The sequence below is a fragment of the Trachymyrmex cornetzi genome, unplaced genomic scaffold (genome assembly GCF_001594075.2).
Source record: "Trachymyrmex cornetzi isolate Tcor2-1 unplaced genomic scaffold, Tcor1.1 scaffold16, whole genome shotgun sequence".
Taxonomy (NCBI): domain Eukaryota; kingdom Metazoa; phylum Arthropoda; class Insecta; order Hymenoptera; family Formicidae; genus Trachymyrmex; species Trachymyrmex cornetzi.
In genome coordinates, this window is record NW_017296201.1 from 3,688,134 (window position 1) to 3,705,109 (window position 16,976).

The 16,976-nt window shown below is 34.1% G+C and overlaps 2 protein-coding genes across 3 annotated transcripts in view; one reads left to right on the forward strand and one right to left on the reverse strand.

Moving 5' to 3' along the window:
- The window catches only part of LOC108758771 (collagen alpha-3(IX) chain), a 27,008-nt gene extending 10,554 nt beyond the window's left edge, over window positions 1–16,454 (forward strand). Inside the window, exons 2-19 of the mRNA XM_018503864.1 lie at window positions 2,734–2,801; window positions 4,872–5,070; window positions 5,652–5,868; window positions 6,772–6,942; window positions 7,451–7,522; window positions 7,595–7,681; window positions 7,984–8,091; window positions 9,108–9,224; window positions 9,303–9,471; window positions 12,732–13,010; window positions 13,098–13,276; window positions 13,367–13,537; window positions 13,670–13,864; window positions 13,998–14,199; window positions 14,475–14,576; window positions 15,446–15,613; window positions 15,745–15,813; window positions 16,170–16,454. Coding sequence (XP_018359366.1) covers window positions 2,753–2,801; window positions 4,872–5,070; window positions 5,652–5,868; window positions 6,772–6,942; window positions 7,451–7,522; window positions 7,595–7,681; window positions 7,984–8,091; window positions 9,108–9,224; window positions 9,303–9,471; window positions 12,732–13,010; window positions 13,098–13,276; window positions 13,367–13,537; window positions 13,670–13,864; window positions 13,998–14,199; window positions 14,475–14,576; window positions 15,446–15,613; window positions 15,745–15,813; window positions 16,170–16,285 — 2,670 coding nt within the window. The 5' untranslated portion in view covers window positions 2,734–2,752 and the 3' untranslated portion in view covers window positions 16,286–16,454. The remainder of the gene's footprint in view (window positions 1–2,733; window positions 2,802–4,871; window positions 5,071–5,651; window positions 5,869–6,771; window positions 6,943–7,450; window positions 7,523–7,594; window positions 7,682–7,983; window positions 8,092–9,107; window positions 9,225–9,302; window positions 9,472–12,731; window positions 13,011–13,097; window positions 13,277–13,366; window positions 13,538–13,669; window positions 13,865–13,997; window positions 14,200–14,474; window positions 14,577–15,445; window positions 15,614–15,744; window positions 15,814–16,169) is intronic.
- The window catches only part of LOC108758773 (uncharacterized), a 33,292-nt gene that overhangs the window by 8,964 nt on the left and 7,352 nt on the right, over window positions 1–16,976 (reverse strand). The window contains exon 1 of one of the 2 annotated variants that reach the window (XM_018503875.1): window positions 12,738–12,759. The exons of the other annotated variant lie outside the window; for it this stretch is intronic. The gene's annotated coding sequence lies outside the window, so the exon portion shown is untranslated. Of the gene's footprint in view, window positions 1–12,737; window positions 12,760–16,976 lie in introns of those variants that run through there. 2 annotated transcript variants of the gene reach the window in all.

The window sequence follows — 16,976 nt, forward strand, 5'->3', positions numbered from 1 at the left end:
CTGCGTGAGATATTGCTGTGGTAGTATAAAAAGACATGTCGATGTGCGGCGCGCGGCGCGACATCTAGTGATTTTTCGGAGTTCGAGCTTTGGTTTAGGATCCCCTTAAAGTTTTTTCGTATTTTGCATCGTTTTCGATCGATATATTAAAAATAATGAAAAATGATACTTTTTATTAATATCTCCGAAACGCGTCACTTAATTTAATAACATTTTTTAACTTATTTATATGTTATTCGAATTATCGTATGAATCAATAAAACTGCAAACATGGCTGCCTGTCATGAGACATATAGCTGTGCTAACTTTACTTCGTATTTATTAAATATGTGGAAGTCAGTTCTTTGTTAATATTATAAATGCCATTCTTTAGAAACAATCTTATGCAGGAACTGAAAGTTAAAACTGGTGATAAAGTTTTAGGGCATTTTTTGTAAATAAAATTTAATCAAATAAAATTTATAAAATGTAAATGATAAATACGATTAATATATTTAGAACACGTATAAAGCAAAAAAGTTAGTAAATACTCTGGATAAAAAATTTTTATGAAAAACTACATTGATTGAGACAAGATTTTAGAAATTCTTGGTTTTTCGTAGATATTCTTAGTGTGACATAAAGTGGTGTTGCTTGTTTAAAAAACCAAGAAATCCTCCGCCTTTTCCGTATACGCCTTCGCTGACGCCAGCCTGACGCTGCATTACGAGCTTTTATGGGACATTTTTTCGTATCTTATATCACGAGAAACAAACAACATCGCTCTACGTCCCACTACGAATATCTACAAAAAACTAAGAATTTTTAAGATAAACCTCACTCTACATTCTATTATAAATATTTACGAAAAACTAAGATTTTTTAAGATCTTATCTCAATCATGTTTTCTGTACTTTTTCGTAGAAAATTTTTTCCGTCAAAGATAACTCTAAAATTTATGCCATGAACATGGATTAGAGTATTCGTAGTTACGACACTCCAGGAGACTGAGATTTTCATACATAAAAGTTAATTTTTGAACATAAATAAACTGTCGGTTCTTTATTGGTTGCCTATGACCGTAATCACGTTACAGGTTGTCGGTTACGGTTGCTGGTTGTCGGTTTTATTTTAGCCAATCATGATGCAGCGAGTGCAGGTTAGCTGCAATATGATTGGTGAAAATAGAATCGACAACTAGCAACCGTAACTGACAATCTGTAGTGTGATTATGGCCTATAATATAGATATACTTATAATCTTCCTCGTTGAGGAAAATCAAATACAATTTAACGTATTTAAATGTAGTTAAAAACTGTAGGATGCAAAAATTCTAATTTTTAAAAAATCACCCGTATGTATTTTTTGAATATTTTCCCTGATAAATGCCACTGAAAATTCTCTTACAAATGCTACTATAACTATAGGGTAACTCCGGTATATACACGTAACAAAAACTTAATTTATTAAGTATTATTTACTATTTTTAAGGTAAACGAACTATATCAGTAAAAAGTTTGTACTGTCTACTACTATAAAAACAATATTAGAAATCAGAAATACTCATTTTTTATATTAAAAAAGAATTTTGCATTTTTGCCATATATCCCAGGGGTGGGATATGCAGCTACTTATAAGGGGAGGTGATATGTATGGCTCGTGAAAAATTTACAAATAATGTTTATAAATAAAACGTAAAATAACACAATAACTTATAAAATATGTTAACAAAGTTTTATTAAAGAATAAGAATGATAAATATGTTAATATGTATATATATATGAAGTAATATATATGAAGTAAATAATAATTACAATCTTCCTACACAATATTACAAGTATTATGAGGTGCATATTTCATGTAACGCGTTTATTGCATTTAGTGCACTGAATCCAATCTGTTTTGGGCATAAATCCCACCCGCTAAAAATGCCATATATCCCAAACAGATGGGATATACAAGAAAACAAACTAAACAAAGAATACAATAGCAAAGTACTTGTATTTTTTTATACAACATGCTTTACTATTCCTCTACACTTATGTATCATGAAATAACCACTAAGTCTTTTACACGCCCTACAGTAATCATTTTATGTAAATTATACACTACTCAATAAAATTAAAGCATCACCTATTCCACCCTGCAAAAATAGGCAAATTTCGAGATAGAATAACATCGTCAAAGATCATCGTATCGAGATTTTTAAAAAAGCATTTTAAAGCTTGAAATCTCTACTTTTGAGATCGGTACTTAAAAACCGGTCTTAATGATATTTCGTGAAGTTACATAAACATAAATGAAGACGCATCAAATCTTAAAAATTTTTACGAAATTTGCGAAGTTCCACGACGCGAATTAAAAATTGTATACAAATGCGATTTACATTATTCGAAAGAGTGAATCTTTACCTTTAATTTCTCTTTTTATGAAACTTCGTACGATTTTTTTTCGTAGAAAAAATGACTCTTTTTACTTCAATGTTGAATAACTCGATGAAAAAAATCGTATGAAGCTTCATAAAAAGAGAAATTAAAGGTAAAGATTCACTCTTTCGAATAATGTACCGCATTTTTGTGTGAATTTTACTTTACTATCTATTGAATTTGTCTGCATCAAATGTTCTCTCTTCATCATTGTTATACATTATTTTATATTCAATTAATTTATATTTTTGTTTAATTGTCTAGGAACTCAATTTAGAACATAACAAATACCAATTATTTTTACCGTCAACTATTGGTTCTGTTTCAGATTTATTCGGTCGCGGCAAATGTATCTGCAAACATGGATATTTGCAATAGCGCACATAACTTATGCCCGTAAGTATCTTTCGCGACGATGCACTCTGGGCCAGAAGACCCCAAAAACTGGCCAAAAGTGGCCAAAGGTCATTGGCAGCATTCGATTCAGAAAAGTTATTACTGTTATCCAAAGGAATAAATGTACATTTATGCAAAATTTCAGAATAATGCAATTATTAATTTTGTGTCTACATACGTTCTAATTTAGAAAGTTGACTATAATTGCCGATTAATCATTTTGACGCAAGTAGCATTCCTTGTGTAATATATATTTATTCTCCAATGTTTTGAATGTTATTTCATAATTAAAATATCCATGAAATATATGATTTCTAAATCGTAATCCGCAAGGAAGGTCGATTTGTTTTTAGAAGTACGATTTAAAGCATGCTCTTTTGCAGTAGTTTGACATTAAACTATGTATCAATCAAAAATTTTCTAAAGTTTTATTGCGGAATCCGATTTTATAAATACTATTGTACTTCTATGTTGGTTGACTTTTATATGTGCTGCCACCAGCTGCCCATTTTGATCCCAAGAAATAATAGCAGGCCAGGAGACTAGAAAAAGTGGTCAAAAGTATTAAAAGTGCTCCAATTGTTAAATTGAGTATTCAAGGGTTTTTGAGGTCGCTGATTTCGAATCTGGACTCAAAATTTAGGAATTTAAAATGGCGAATCCAAAATGGCAGAATAGAATGTTAAAAAAAATGTCAAACTTCAACGTGCGACGTATACTCCATATGGTACATATCCATGCTCTCTCACACACATAATTTTTAAATCTTTAAAATAATTTTTTTTCTTAAACGTACTTACTTAAAACTGACGTTTTTATACATCTACATATATTATTGAGTGTCAAGCAAATTAGTTTAAAAAGTAAAATTATTTTTAAAAGAATGATGTAAATTATTATAATAAACAATTTCTATAATAAATGCATAATAAAGTAATAAATACGCACACACACACACACACACACACACACACACACATATATATATATATAGATAATTTAAAATAGAGTAATTTTTATTTTTTGTAATTTCATGAAATATTATTTTTATATAATTGTTAATAATTATTGCATACAAATATGTTATAAGTCCTACTATTGTTATTAATGATTATTTAAAGAAATATAAATTATTTAAAATTGAATAATTTAATTTAAATGTATGCTAAGAATACTTATAGTAATAATTTTAATAATTTTTACTATTCCGATACACTTATGTATCACGAAATAACTACTAAGACTTTTACGCGCCCTATAGAGAGAGAGTATAACCGTTTTATGTAGATTATAATTTATGATGACGTTACTTATTACTACCATTCTAATAAGCGACCTCGAAAATTGCTTTATGCCGATTTCTACCAAAATCTTTTGACATTCGAATCCGCTTTTTGAATCCGTCATTTTCTTTTCAGTAATTTTGATATCAGATTTATAATCAACGACCTCGAAAATCACAGTATACTATCTTTCGTCAAAGTTTGACATTATTTTTAACATTCTATTCCACCATTTTGTATCCGCTATTTATAATATCTAAATTTTAAGTTCAAATTCAAAATCAGCGACCATAAAAGCCCCTAAATATCAAATTTGACAGCAATTGGAGCATTTTCAGCATTTTTGTCCGCCATTTTGAATTTCTGAATTTTGAGTTCAGATTCGAAATCAGCGACCCCAAAAAACCCTTAGATACCGAGTTTTATACCAATCCATCAACATTTTGAATTTTGACCAAGATTTCGGGTCGTCTGGTCCACTGTGCGATGGCTGATTTCCTTTTAGGAAACAGTCGACACAAACGTCACTCCAGCCTTCTTGGCATTCAATGAATAATAAAGATAACGACATTTTTTGATTATCAGTGGTTTCTATTTGCGACACAACTCAACAGTGAAGTGTCGTTTTATTTTTGTTACTTACTGAATGTTAAGAAAGATAAAATAATGCTTGTGTCGACTTGCATTACCAAAAGCACCCTGGAAAGCACCCTGTTAAAAGGAAAGCAGCCGATATTATGGAATTCATGAAGCATTCATGAAGCTCGTGGTGCCATATTTCTGTTAGAATACGTCGTCGCCAAACGCGGGCTATGCAACGGCTACAAGTCCGGCGTAGACGATCTTCAGACATTCGAGTTTATCAGCAAGCTGAAATTGGATCTGTTGGACGCGCGTTACAGTGGCATGACGAAGGTCCGAGGCAGTAATCGCATGCAGACGGCATACCGGCTGGAGAAAGGCACTGATGTCACCCTCCCGACGAAGTATTCAAATTAGCTCGCGTAGAAACAACGGCCTGGCCCGACTTGGTCCATAGACTTCAATTAACTCGGCAATTAATTCAACCGGCAGAATTATTTAAAGCAAAATGTTCAATTATTTAATGTGTTGCCTCTAATCTAAAAATTCTATTAATATCGACGAAAATATGGTAAACGTCGATTAAATCAAAGTTTGATCAAAATCATCCTTAAATCCATTTCTGTCAATATAAATTAATTACTTTGATCTCGATTAAACTTACTTGTTATCCTCTTCTAGTTCTAAGAATTAGAAAAAGATAGACAATAAATTAAACCAGACTAAAATTAATTTACGTTGGAAAAATTAATCAGTATGAGCTCTTTATGTAGAATTTACAAGAGCTTTAAAATTGTAATTTAAATATTTATCTATTTAAATGATAAATCGAATATAACATTGCAAATTTTTTCAATTAATTAATAAATAATTAATAAATAATAAAATTTTTTAGTATAGCCCTTAATAATTTTGTTTTCCTGTTAAAAAGTATCGATTAGCGAAATGCTAATCCTCCTTTTACGTTCTTTACAACCTTTTTCAGAGACATCATACCCAGCGGGCTTCCAGAGGAGTTCTCGTTGGTGTACACGCTGAGAGCTAGGAAATCACCGAAGTATCCTTGGCATGTTATTAAGATTGTGGACGTGAACGGCGACGCTCAGTTTCTCATCACAATGAATTCCAGGAAGCGAACACTGGATTTTTCATCGATCAACCACGAGGGAGAATTACAGACGATCTCTTTTGTGAATGATCGCGTGAGTGCCATCATTTGCCACATCCATCATCATTCTAGAATAGTTTGTTTGTTTCACGCGTGACAGTCCTCCATTCCTTACATAAATGCTTGTCACTAAACGGGGCACTTGAACGACGAAGGCAAAGTCGTCGTGGAGAATCGTCTGAATTAATAAATCGTCGACGTTTTTTTTTGTTTGGAAAAAGCAATATTTATATCTCTCTCTTTATTGAAACATTGTATCGCCCTAGATAGGAGGTTCGAGCACGCCCCGATTTGCGATAACACGATGTGGAACGTGTAATAACACAAAGTGGAAACAAGTCATAAATTCTGTCGAGTGGATCCTTTCTTAAAAGTATTGGCGAGAAGAGAGAGACAGAGAGGGAACCGGAGTCCGTCGTCGTTAAAACTGATTAATTATTATCTATGCATGAGTGTTTTACCCCACGGAATCATTACGTAAGCTATCGCGTGAGATGCGTGCCAAGCCGCAAAAGTAGGCGCGTGAATTGTATCGTCATGCTATTACACAGAGCAGATATAACGGATGTAAGTCACGTCGGGTCGCTTCATGCGCAAATGTCACTTCAAAGAGTCTCGGACGTTAGAAATTCTATCGCTCACGTGATAGAAAACGAGTGTCATGCTTAGGCGATCGATAATACGGCGATAAGAGAATGTCATGACGCGCTCGGAGCCTTTGATCGATGAGGATTGCAAGCGTATTTTGAAACAGCATGGATTTATGCAATAAATACGAAACTCCGAGATCTCTCAGCAATAAGCCTTACTTAGAACTCATTTGTCTCTTTCTATACATCATTATCCTGTCTAGGATAGATTAAGACTTGATTAATCGCAGCTTACGTCATTGATGGATAACAACTTGGAAAAAAATATATGATTTCTTATAAAACAGGTGTTTGACAGAGGTTGGCACAAGGTAAACTTCGGGGTGTTCAAGGATAAACTAGTCCTTAACGTCGATTGCGAATTCGTTGGTGTGGAAGATTTAAAACCACGCGGTTCGATTAAAGTCGACGGGGATCTGTCGATAGCTAAAATGAGCAATAGTAAGATTACTGTGCCGGTAAGACTCCGTTATATCAGATTTGCATGCGAAACTTAATTTTTCACGTCATATCAGATTTGCATTTGCGCTACTTTATCATTCGGTTTTATTTTTTTAATTCTTTAATTAATAATTAATTTTCAAACTTTTCGAACTATCTTTAAAAGTAGACTTATAAACATGTATGTACACCTAACATTCACGAATTGCATCGCTATTAGTATCACTGGAATGTGCTTTTCTAGAAATAAAGTTAAGTGCGACCATTACAATTAAATAACCCGCTACTTAATTAACAGCTTCATACAGAACGAGTCTGAAACATTGTATCGCCAAGTAGGACAAACTGAATTTAATATTAGAGTCTTGGCTTATATCCAGAATGCATATGCAACGTTAGAATTCCAACAAGTTGAAATATTATTATACAAAAAAAAATATAAGAAGGTATACATTTCATAAAACATTATGTACGATATTCCAAGATTATAAATGCATGTTATTATATTATTTGTATTATCTTCAGATTGACTTGCAATGGATGGTTTTAATTTGCGATCCGACAAGAGACGAGAGAGAAACGTGCAAAGAGCTACCGGTAAGATCTACATATCAGCAAGATTTAACAATTTTGCAAGGTTTGACTAGTGTAATATATACGTGACCGTAGAAAACTGTAGAAGCCGCTTTGCTTCAAATAAAACCCACCTGCAATACGATCTGTCCGCAAGGACCACCTGGATTTAATGGTTCTACTGTAAGTCCTTTCTTTGTTTTACATATTTATTAAATATTTATATCATAAGCTAATTTTCAGCTGATTTTCAGACCAATAAAATTTTGATTATTTATGAAATTAATCATAATTACTAAGCTGAATTGTACATCTTTTTTAATTATTAAATTTCTTCAGACTCTGACGAAATAAGTCAATGTTGAATCATGCCAATATGAGAGCCGATACATCATTTTTATTTATTAAATGTTGCGACAATTAAAATTCCATGAATTTTTTGTTTCCTTAATAATTTCCAAGGTTGATTAAGAAAATTATATCAGGGATTTCCCGGTTCACCTGGACCACCCGGAGCACCGGGGCCAATTGGTACGTCAGGTTCAACTGGATTTCCAGGGCAACCGGGGCTGCCGGGTGAACAAGGAAGGATAGTATGTTTTCCTTATTTATTTTAAAAATTATAATATAATAATATATATAAGTTCATTTTATATATAACTAAAATCATTCATTATAAAATTATTACTAAAATCATTATATAATTATGAAAATCATTCATCATAAAAATTCTTAACTCAGAGGTGAATCCACGATGGTGGCCATGGAGATCATGACTTCTTTCTTAAAAATGTTTATAGCAAAATGTTATATATATTTTTTAAATATTTTTGAAATGTTTAATCACGATTTTGATATTCCAAAAATATTTTTTAATTTAGGAAACTCCTAGATTTTTACGGCTTAAGGCTTACTGCTCTATTGTAGACGTCGCGTTATGCAAAAGTTTATACTGCGGCTTTTATTTTCCGCCCGTCGTGTCGCAAGCGAAAAAAATTTTCACACTCGTAAATTAAAAAATAAGAACGAAAAGGTATGGAAACTGTTGAAATTTTCCTTTTTCTTGTGTTTTTGGTTGTTGGCATATGGAGAAACTTGGTAATTCAAAATATAAATCCGCCAATGGCCTCCACACTGAGAGAAAAAAGTGGTTAGAATAACCATAATTTAATTATAATTCATAGTCATTTTTTGGGACAATCATAAATTTAGAATTATTTTAACCATGTAAATAGTAATCTGAACATTGAATTATGATCATAACGATCATACTATTATATGTATTCATTCAACTAATTGCATGTTATCTTACATATAAATCATATTTGCACACACACATATAGTAAATTATACTATAAAATGTTGTAACTATACTTATAAAATTATTGTTACTAACATTATAGCAATAATAAATAACTATGAAAGTGATGCTCCTGACCATAATTATTTTACCATGCAATTATAATAACAAATACGATATACTTTTCTCTCAGTGCACGTTAAAAAGTTTTTGGATATGTCCCTATCGTAACTAAACTCATTTTTTACTTTTACAAAACGTAGGCACTAAGAATACAAGGGAAGGAATATAAGAAATGTATCTTATCAGGGAGCTCCAGGTAACATTGGCGCTAGAGGTTTTCCAGGATTGCAAGGTTCTAAAGGATCAATAGGACCCGCAGGACCATCGGGCTTACCAGGATCACCAGGCCGAAAGGGTGAAAGAGTAAGTACTAATGCTTCTAAATTGAATACGATAACGCGGGAAAATTTATTTATAACAAAAAAATAAATCCTCTAATAGGGCGATATGGGATTTCCGGGTCTGAAAGGAGATCAAGGTCCTCGAGGGTTTCCGGGTCCGCCAGGGAATGCGGGTGATTTTTTACATGGATCGCCAGAATACAAGGACGAAAAAGGAACCAAAGGTGACCGAGGAGACAATGGCATTCAAGGACAGCCGGGTGAAAAAGGTACAATATTATTTCTTAGAAAGGAAACATCAGATAAGTCACTTAATTAAGATAGATTAAATCCACTCATGAAACACTGACGATGTAATTCGATCTCGGCAGAAATCGCGTCGAGATGTATAATTGGGTTATTCTGTGTCGGCGATAAAGTGAGAGAATACTACGGAATGGGTGCTCGATTAATGCACTTGTTGTCACTGCAACGTCTAAATCAATTTACCGTCTAGATCTCGATCATGTCAACGAATATAATATCTTTACGTAATATATGTTTTCTAGTTTTAATCATGAATAATTTTTTAATAGAAACGTGAATAATACATATGTTAATCTAAAAATTGTTCGATCCATTTATCATAGATTTATCATAACGAGATGAGACAGTAATTTACCTTGATATTAATCTGTTAGTTCAAATGTTCGACTCAATTGTATCTCGTGTTTAGTCTTTTTATTAACACTACACATTATAAAAAAGTCATGATTCAAATAACGACTATTAAACGATTCAGACGACGCGCGACGCATGATATTCCACGTATCGTTGACCCAGATGTGTTCATTCGCAGTCATTGTAAATCAATTTATCGCAATCTGTGCTAATATTCGCTTATTTATATAAATAATTCAAAATTATTCGCTTACAAGTACCCTAAAAATCAAAATTAATTGCGCAATAAAGAAAAGGAATTTTATTAAAAGTATTTATTATTAAATATTTAGGTAACTGACTCAGAAGAAGAATGAAATTACTAACAAAAAAACACAATTACCAAGGAAAGGAACGAATGTGTTCAGACCCGTTCTTGTTCTACAAGGCGCTCTTGTGCGAAAGTTATTTTGAAAAAAAGTATCAAATTAAATTTGATAAAAGTAAGTTTTAGCAAAAATTGGAGCAAAGCATAAATCAAATGTAAGGGGAAAGTGACAGAACATAAACGAAGCTTGTATAAGATATAAATAGGAACAACGAAACGTGAAAAAGCATTTATCTCTTAAAACACTTCTTTTACATTCTGCTGTATCTTTACACTTTCTAGAATTTTTGTTTATCTCTGTCACTCTTACATTTGACTTACGTGTTCGATTTTACGTATTTCTGATTTTTATTTTTGTCAGGGCAATTGATGTTAGTACTAGTGAATTAATTTTGAAAATGGCATCTTCTTTGGCGCCCCTCTTGTTTGCGCCGTTGTGCGGTGCATAACTTGCAAATCCGTATAGAGCAGACCTGGATATGATTTGATCTCTTCGAATTTGACGAGCTTTTATGTTATTTTGCACACGAAAACAAAGAACACGTATTTTTTATATGTGCCTGTACGCACTTTTAAGAGATGAAACACCTCTTAGAAAAAACAATCAGTTTTTTTCTTTCAATTAAAGCAAATATCGTCGAAATTATAAGAGATAAAAAAATGTTCTCAATGAAAGTTGAATGGTTTCAAGAGTACTTTTTCTATTAAATTAGCTTAAGCTCGGCGATGCATGTAAATGTATACACCCTGCCTGCACTATACGTAACAGAAACGTGCTATTTTAGTTGCAAAGTCGCAGAAAATATGTATCGTCTCTTGCACATCGCAACGATGCGCATAGACATGCTATTTTGGTGGCAAAATCGCAGAAAATATGTAACGTTTTTTGCACGTCGCATAGACGTGCATAGAGAATATAATGTATAGTTAGCAAAATTGATTCTCGAAGAATCTATGGCGGTGTTTAGCGCGGATAAATATAGGAGTCAGATTGGATTGAGTGTACAAACGACAGTGTACAATTAAAAAGTAAGTAATTGTTTTTTATTCTTTTATAATTATAATTTTTGTGTATAGTTTCTCTACGCATAATATTCTCTTTTTCCGCTATTTTCAAACTGAATAATACTAATCGATAGAAAATTTGTTGAAAATCCTAACTCTATTTGCTACATTAATGGTTTTTAATATTTCGACATCAAAAGACTTCATATATCACATGATCATAGATGAAGCCTATTGGATAAAATATCAGGTTAAGTCTAACTATAAGTTAACTTAACCAGATAATGAAAAACGATAATGAAAAACCGAGTCTTAGGTCGCAAATAGGTGCTCAACACGTTGCATAAAGTCACAAATGTTCGTCACTGCGACGTTGCTGTCACAAAAAATTTGACTGTTAGTCACGTGTTAACAACGTGTCTATTACGTTTCGAGAAGTCGCTGCGACGTAACGTGTGACGAGTTGGTACGTCATAGAGACGTGTTTGTCACGTATTGTGCAGGCAGGGTATTTATCCGCGCTAAATACCGCCATAGATTTTTCAAGAATCAATTTTATCAACTATACATTGGCTACGTTCGTTAACATTAAAAGTTAAACAAGGATAGATGATGAATCCGGTATGATGAATACATTGGAGACATCCGAGCGACGTTCCCGAACGCAGCCATAATATTCTCTATGCAAGTCTATGCGACGTGCAAAAAACGTTACATATTTTCTGCGATTTTGCCACCAAAATAGCATGTCTATGCATGTCGTTGCGACGTGCAAGAGACGTTACATATTTTCTGCGACCAAAATAGCACGTTTCTGTTACGTATAGTACAGGCAGGGACATAAATTTGCGTATAATAATTAAGTTTTAATTAGACGGCTAAGTCCAATTTTAAGAACTCCACGTTATTTCTTTGTACAAACTACTAATCTGTGAACTACTATTTTGTAAATACAGATCGCACAACTTTTATATAAAGCAAACGTCACTGGTTGTCACGACGTGACTGGACGTGTCAGCTGTGGAGCGCCATATTGGATTAAGAAATGATAAAGATATCAATTTCGAAACTTTTTTTATCGTTCTCATCCTATATAAACTCCACCTCACAGACACGTATTAATGTGTATACTTTAATCCTGGAAAAGGATTTTCGAATCGATCAATAAAAGAGGAAAAAAGTAATTGTTATACAAAAATTATATAGTTTAGTCGGTAATACAGATGACTTTAGGATTAACAAAAAATTTGAAAGTTTTAATTAAAAAACTTAAACTTTTTGTTTCTATAAAAATTAAAAAATATTTTGAAATAAAAAGTAGAGGTAGAAGTGACTAAAAAATATGATATTTTTTAAAATTAAAATGCATTGTACGTTGCAAAGTGTACCTAAAATTTTTTAAATACATATTTAAAACAGTTTTTTATTTTTGACACTTCGTGCTACCTAGAGAAATATCATATAAAAATGTATCATTATAAAATTTAACAACTTTAGGCGAACCTGGAGACAGAGGATATCCGGGATTAGATGGATCCCGCGGTCGTGACGGTGCGTCGGGTCTTCCTGGTCTTCCAGGACCTCCTGGTCTTCCGGGACCTCCTGGATCGAAAGGCAACACTGCATATACGAACACGTCCAGTATTCCGGGACCACAAGGTCCTCGTGGTATAATAGGACCTCCAGGACCATCAGGCTCATCAGGACTGCCAGGATTGCCAGGACCGCCAGGTCAAATGGGTCCAAAGGGCGATATTGGGGAACGTGGTCGAGATGGTTTGTAATCTGTTAATTAAGAATTAAACAAATATACTAATGATAATTCTTTTTACGCTTATAATGAAATATTTATTATCCTTTAAGGCACACCGGGATTGACGGATAATAACGTCATATCAGGATTACCTGGTCCCGAAGGACCTATTGGGCCTCCTGGTGATGATGGTCTTCCAGGTGAAAAAGGAGAAATTGGATCAATAGGTCCTTCAGGACCATCTGGAAATCCAGGAAAGGATGGATATCCAGGATTATCAGGACTACAGGTATTTTATTACTTCAGATTTATATATATTTATATTATTATTAGTTAAAATAATGTACTTTTCATAATATTCATTGTTGCACGCAATAAGGGACTTCCAGGGCCACACGGAGAACCGGGGTCTCCAGGACCTCGAGGTTTAGATGGGCTCGCAGGAAAACCAGGGCCGCCAGGATTCGATGGAAAATCAGGTCAAAAAGGTAACAAAGGACAGAAAGGTGAACAAGGTCTGGCCGGACCTCGTGGGTTACCAGGGAATTCGGTAAGAGGATGAATGAAATAGATATTACAACATTGAACAGCTTGTCAATTTTATGTTTCGAATAATGAACATGTAATTAACCCATGTAATTTCAGAACAATAAATATCATATCGATTAATTTATACATTTAGGGCTCAATGGGTTCACCAGGAGCACCAGGTGTACCAGGATTAGAAGGAAGACCCGGTCTACCCGGCTCTTCGGGACCAATAGGACCATCAGGACCTCCAGGCCCTCCCGGTCTTTCAGCTGCGAATAGCAGTTTTGGTAACATTGGTAGTCCCGGTCTCGAGGGACCTAGAGGTCCACCAGGTCCTCCAGGCGTAGTAAGCATCTTTGATAGAAAGAAAAACCAAAAAATTGATCAAATTACATATAAATTATATAAATTAAATTATATAAATTAAAATTATATAAATAAATAAATCTTAAAGTAAACGATCCAAATAAACGATTAAGCCAGGTGAAAGGGGAGTTCCTGGAGAACGAGGATTAGAAGGTCAGATAGGACCATCTGGAATACCTGGTAAGGACGGAGCGCCTGGATTGCAAGGTCTCCCCGGGAACAGAGGTCAAACGGGGTTACCTGGACTTCAAGGTCTGCCGGGACGTAGTATAAGCGAAGCGGAAATTCGCGATATTTGCGCTACTGTTCTGAGAGGTGATTTTTATTGTAGACTATTTCTAAACATAAAAGCTCGTTGAGATTTAAGTGATCCTTCACTTATCGACTTTCTTCGTTTTTGTTGTGAAGATAGTAATTAAACTAGTTAAGTCATTTAAATTCGGTTAACTTTGATCAAAGTTTTTGACAGCAGCTGTATTTTATTATTTTAATAAGAAACCGTGCATGAATGGGCAACGCGCAATATCGTCAGGAATATGTTCCGAATTGTGATATGGCCTTTTTTCTTATTATCACCTATATACATACAGAAAAGATGACCGAAATGGCAGCGTTAATGCAAGGCCTACCTGGCCCACCCGGTCGAGGCCGTCCGGGTCGTCCTGGATCCCCTGGACCTCAAGGTCGCCCAGGTACATCCTCCGAGTCCTCAAAATCATCAATCCATCGCGCTTTTTTCTTGTGCTCGGTACGACAAATTAATCGCATTCGAAATCATCTGCTACTACGTTTTTTTCTTATTAGTTTATAGAAGAATCTTGGACATATAGAATGGAACCCCTAACTCAAGAGAAGATATTTGGCAAGCAACAACAGAGTGTAGTAACATCGCCATTTAAACGCTTCAAGTATCATCGGCATCGCCTTTCGCGTCCCTAGAGTTATAGCATAACGAATGACGAATGATTCATCACGATACACATTTAAGTGGCATTTAACGATATAGGTTCGGGATATCAATGTCCTGGATTCATCGCGGTTACGCCCATAACAATAATGATATATTGGCATGTGTCACAGAGAGACTGAAAGAACTAACAGAGGGTCTACGAGGGCTACCCGGATTACCGGGACCGGCTCATCGGAACGTAGCAACTCTCTGAAATGTCTGGGAAATGGCCTGTTTGGACTAATGGACGCTTTTGTCGTGCGCATGCGATAATTAGATTAGTTGAGTAACTGCGTTAGCTTCTCATCATCGGACGTAACGCTTTTTTAATGTATTAAAGCGGATATATCTTTTTTTAATTCAAGCACATGCTTTATGTACCATCATTATTAAAAAAAAGTTCGTTCTCTATATTTGATTATATATTTTCAGTTTTTTATAATATATTTGTTCTTCTCTCTTCAAGTAATAATGGAAATCTTATCAAACTGTTAAAAAAAAAATAAATGGAAATGAAAATTAATGCATGGTGCATCTAAATTTTATCAATATATTTTTCGCTGTTTGCACGATTGCGATATTTTTTGGTTAATTAATTGTATTTTCGTTTAGGCGATCCAGGCCCACCAGGTTTGCCGGGAGATCGTGGATTCGTCGGTTTACCTGGTTCGCAGGGTCCTATTGGTCCACAGGGGCCACCTGGCGAACGTGGGGAAAAGGGGGACAGAGGTCCCGAGGGAATCGGCTTAGAAGGACCGCCTGGTCTAACAGGTTTACCAGGTTAAATTACATTACATTAATAAAAAATTATTTGCCTACAATTAGTAATAAAATATTAGTATAGTTAGCAATAAAAATTATATAGACTTTGGAACAATAATACGGTAACCGTATACTGTGTTTTACGACAGGGCCTCCTGGTAATGACGGCGTCGGTTTGCCCGGAAGGCAGGGAGACAGAGGTGAACCAGGCAGACCAGGTAAAGAAGATTAGCAATACAAATAAGCAAAGAAGGCCATATTCGAACAAAGTGGGTCTTGACCTTCTAAATTTAACATTTTTGAGCGAATCTTACAATTTCCAATTCAAGCAAAAATGTTATTAGACATTTTGATCGAATGTGTTTTTCTTCGCTTATTTGTATGGAATATTTTCAATCGATTTTCACTTACTATTAAAAGAATTATAAGTAAGAGATACTCTTTTCAAAATAATTTATATATAGAATATAACTAACAATAAGACATCTCTACGATATTATACATATTTCGGCATTGTAATATTTGTAATCACTTTGTATACAAGACGTTATTTCAATTCTACATATATGTTAAGGTGTTTCTGGCGCGAGAGGACCACCAGGAGCGCAAGGACCACCCGGATATTGCGAATTCTGCAATTATCCTAGTAGCAATTACTTGCACAATCGTGGCAACGAGAAAGGTCCTTAAACAGTTGTAAAAACTAACTTCTACATATATAGCGGAAGGAGTACTGAGGAAAGATTATTTTTAAAAATCGTTATTCGAGATATTTTTTAACATGAGTGTCTTTATAATTCAGCACTCAATGCCGAATTAACAATGCCTGTAAACCCCTTACAAAGCACTGTCATGCAAAAGCTAGCATTTCTAAGTTACAATTTAGTTATTTCGTATAAAATGTATTATTTAATTAATAAAGCTTGCTTTTCGATATGACAGCTTTCCGATACGTTATTAAACCATTACCTTTCTCTCGTTTAATTTTTAATAGCTTCTTCTTTTTCATTGGCTCACGTCTTCTCCAACGAAGGTAAACTTAGTAACAGAAAGATTTTTTCAATCTTCCAAAAGATGGTCGCAAAAAAAAAACAGAAATGCGAAATCAAAAACAAATTGCAAAGACAAGATACAAGTGTGGGAAACATTCGGCCAGTTTCATGAGAAATATTTAAAAAATTTATAAAAATGATGTAAAACACTTGAGCCAAAGCTAAAACACGCCCGTTCCAGTCAAGTCGTCAATTCAAACTAATTTCTAATAGTGAATTAGAACGTACTCAATGTCTGGTACGACATGCACTGCATATTAAAGATGTGCACAAATTGACATATAAAGATGTCAAGATATGTGCCCAATATAAATATAGAAACGAATTAA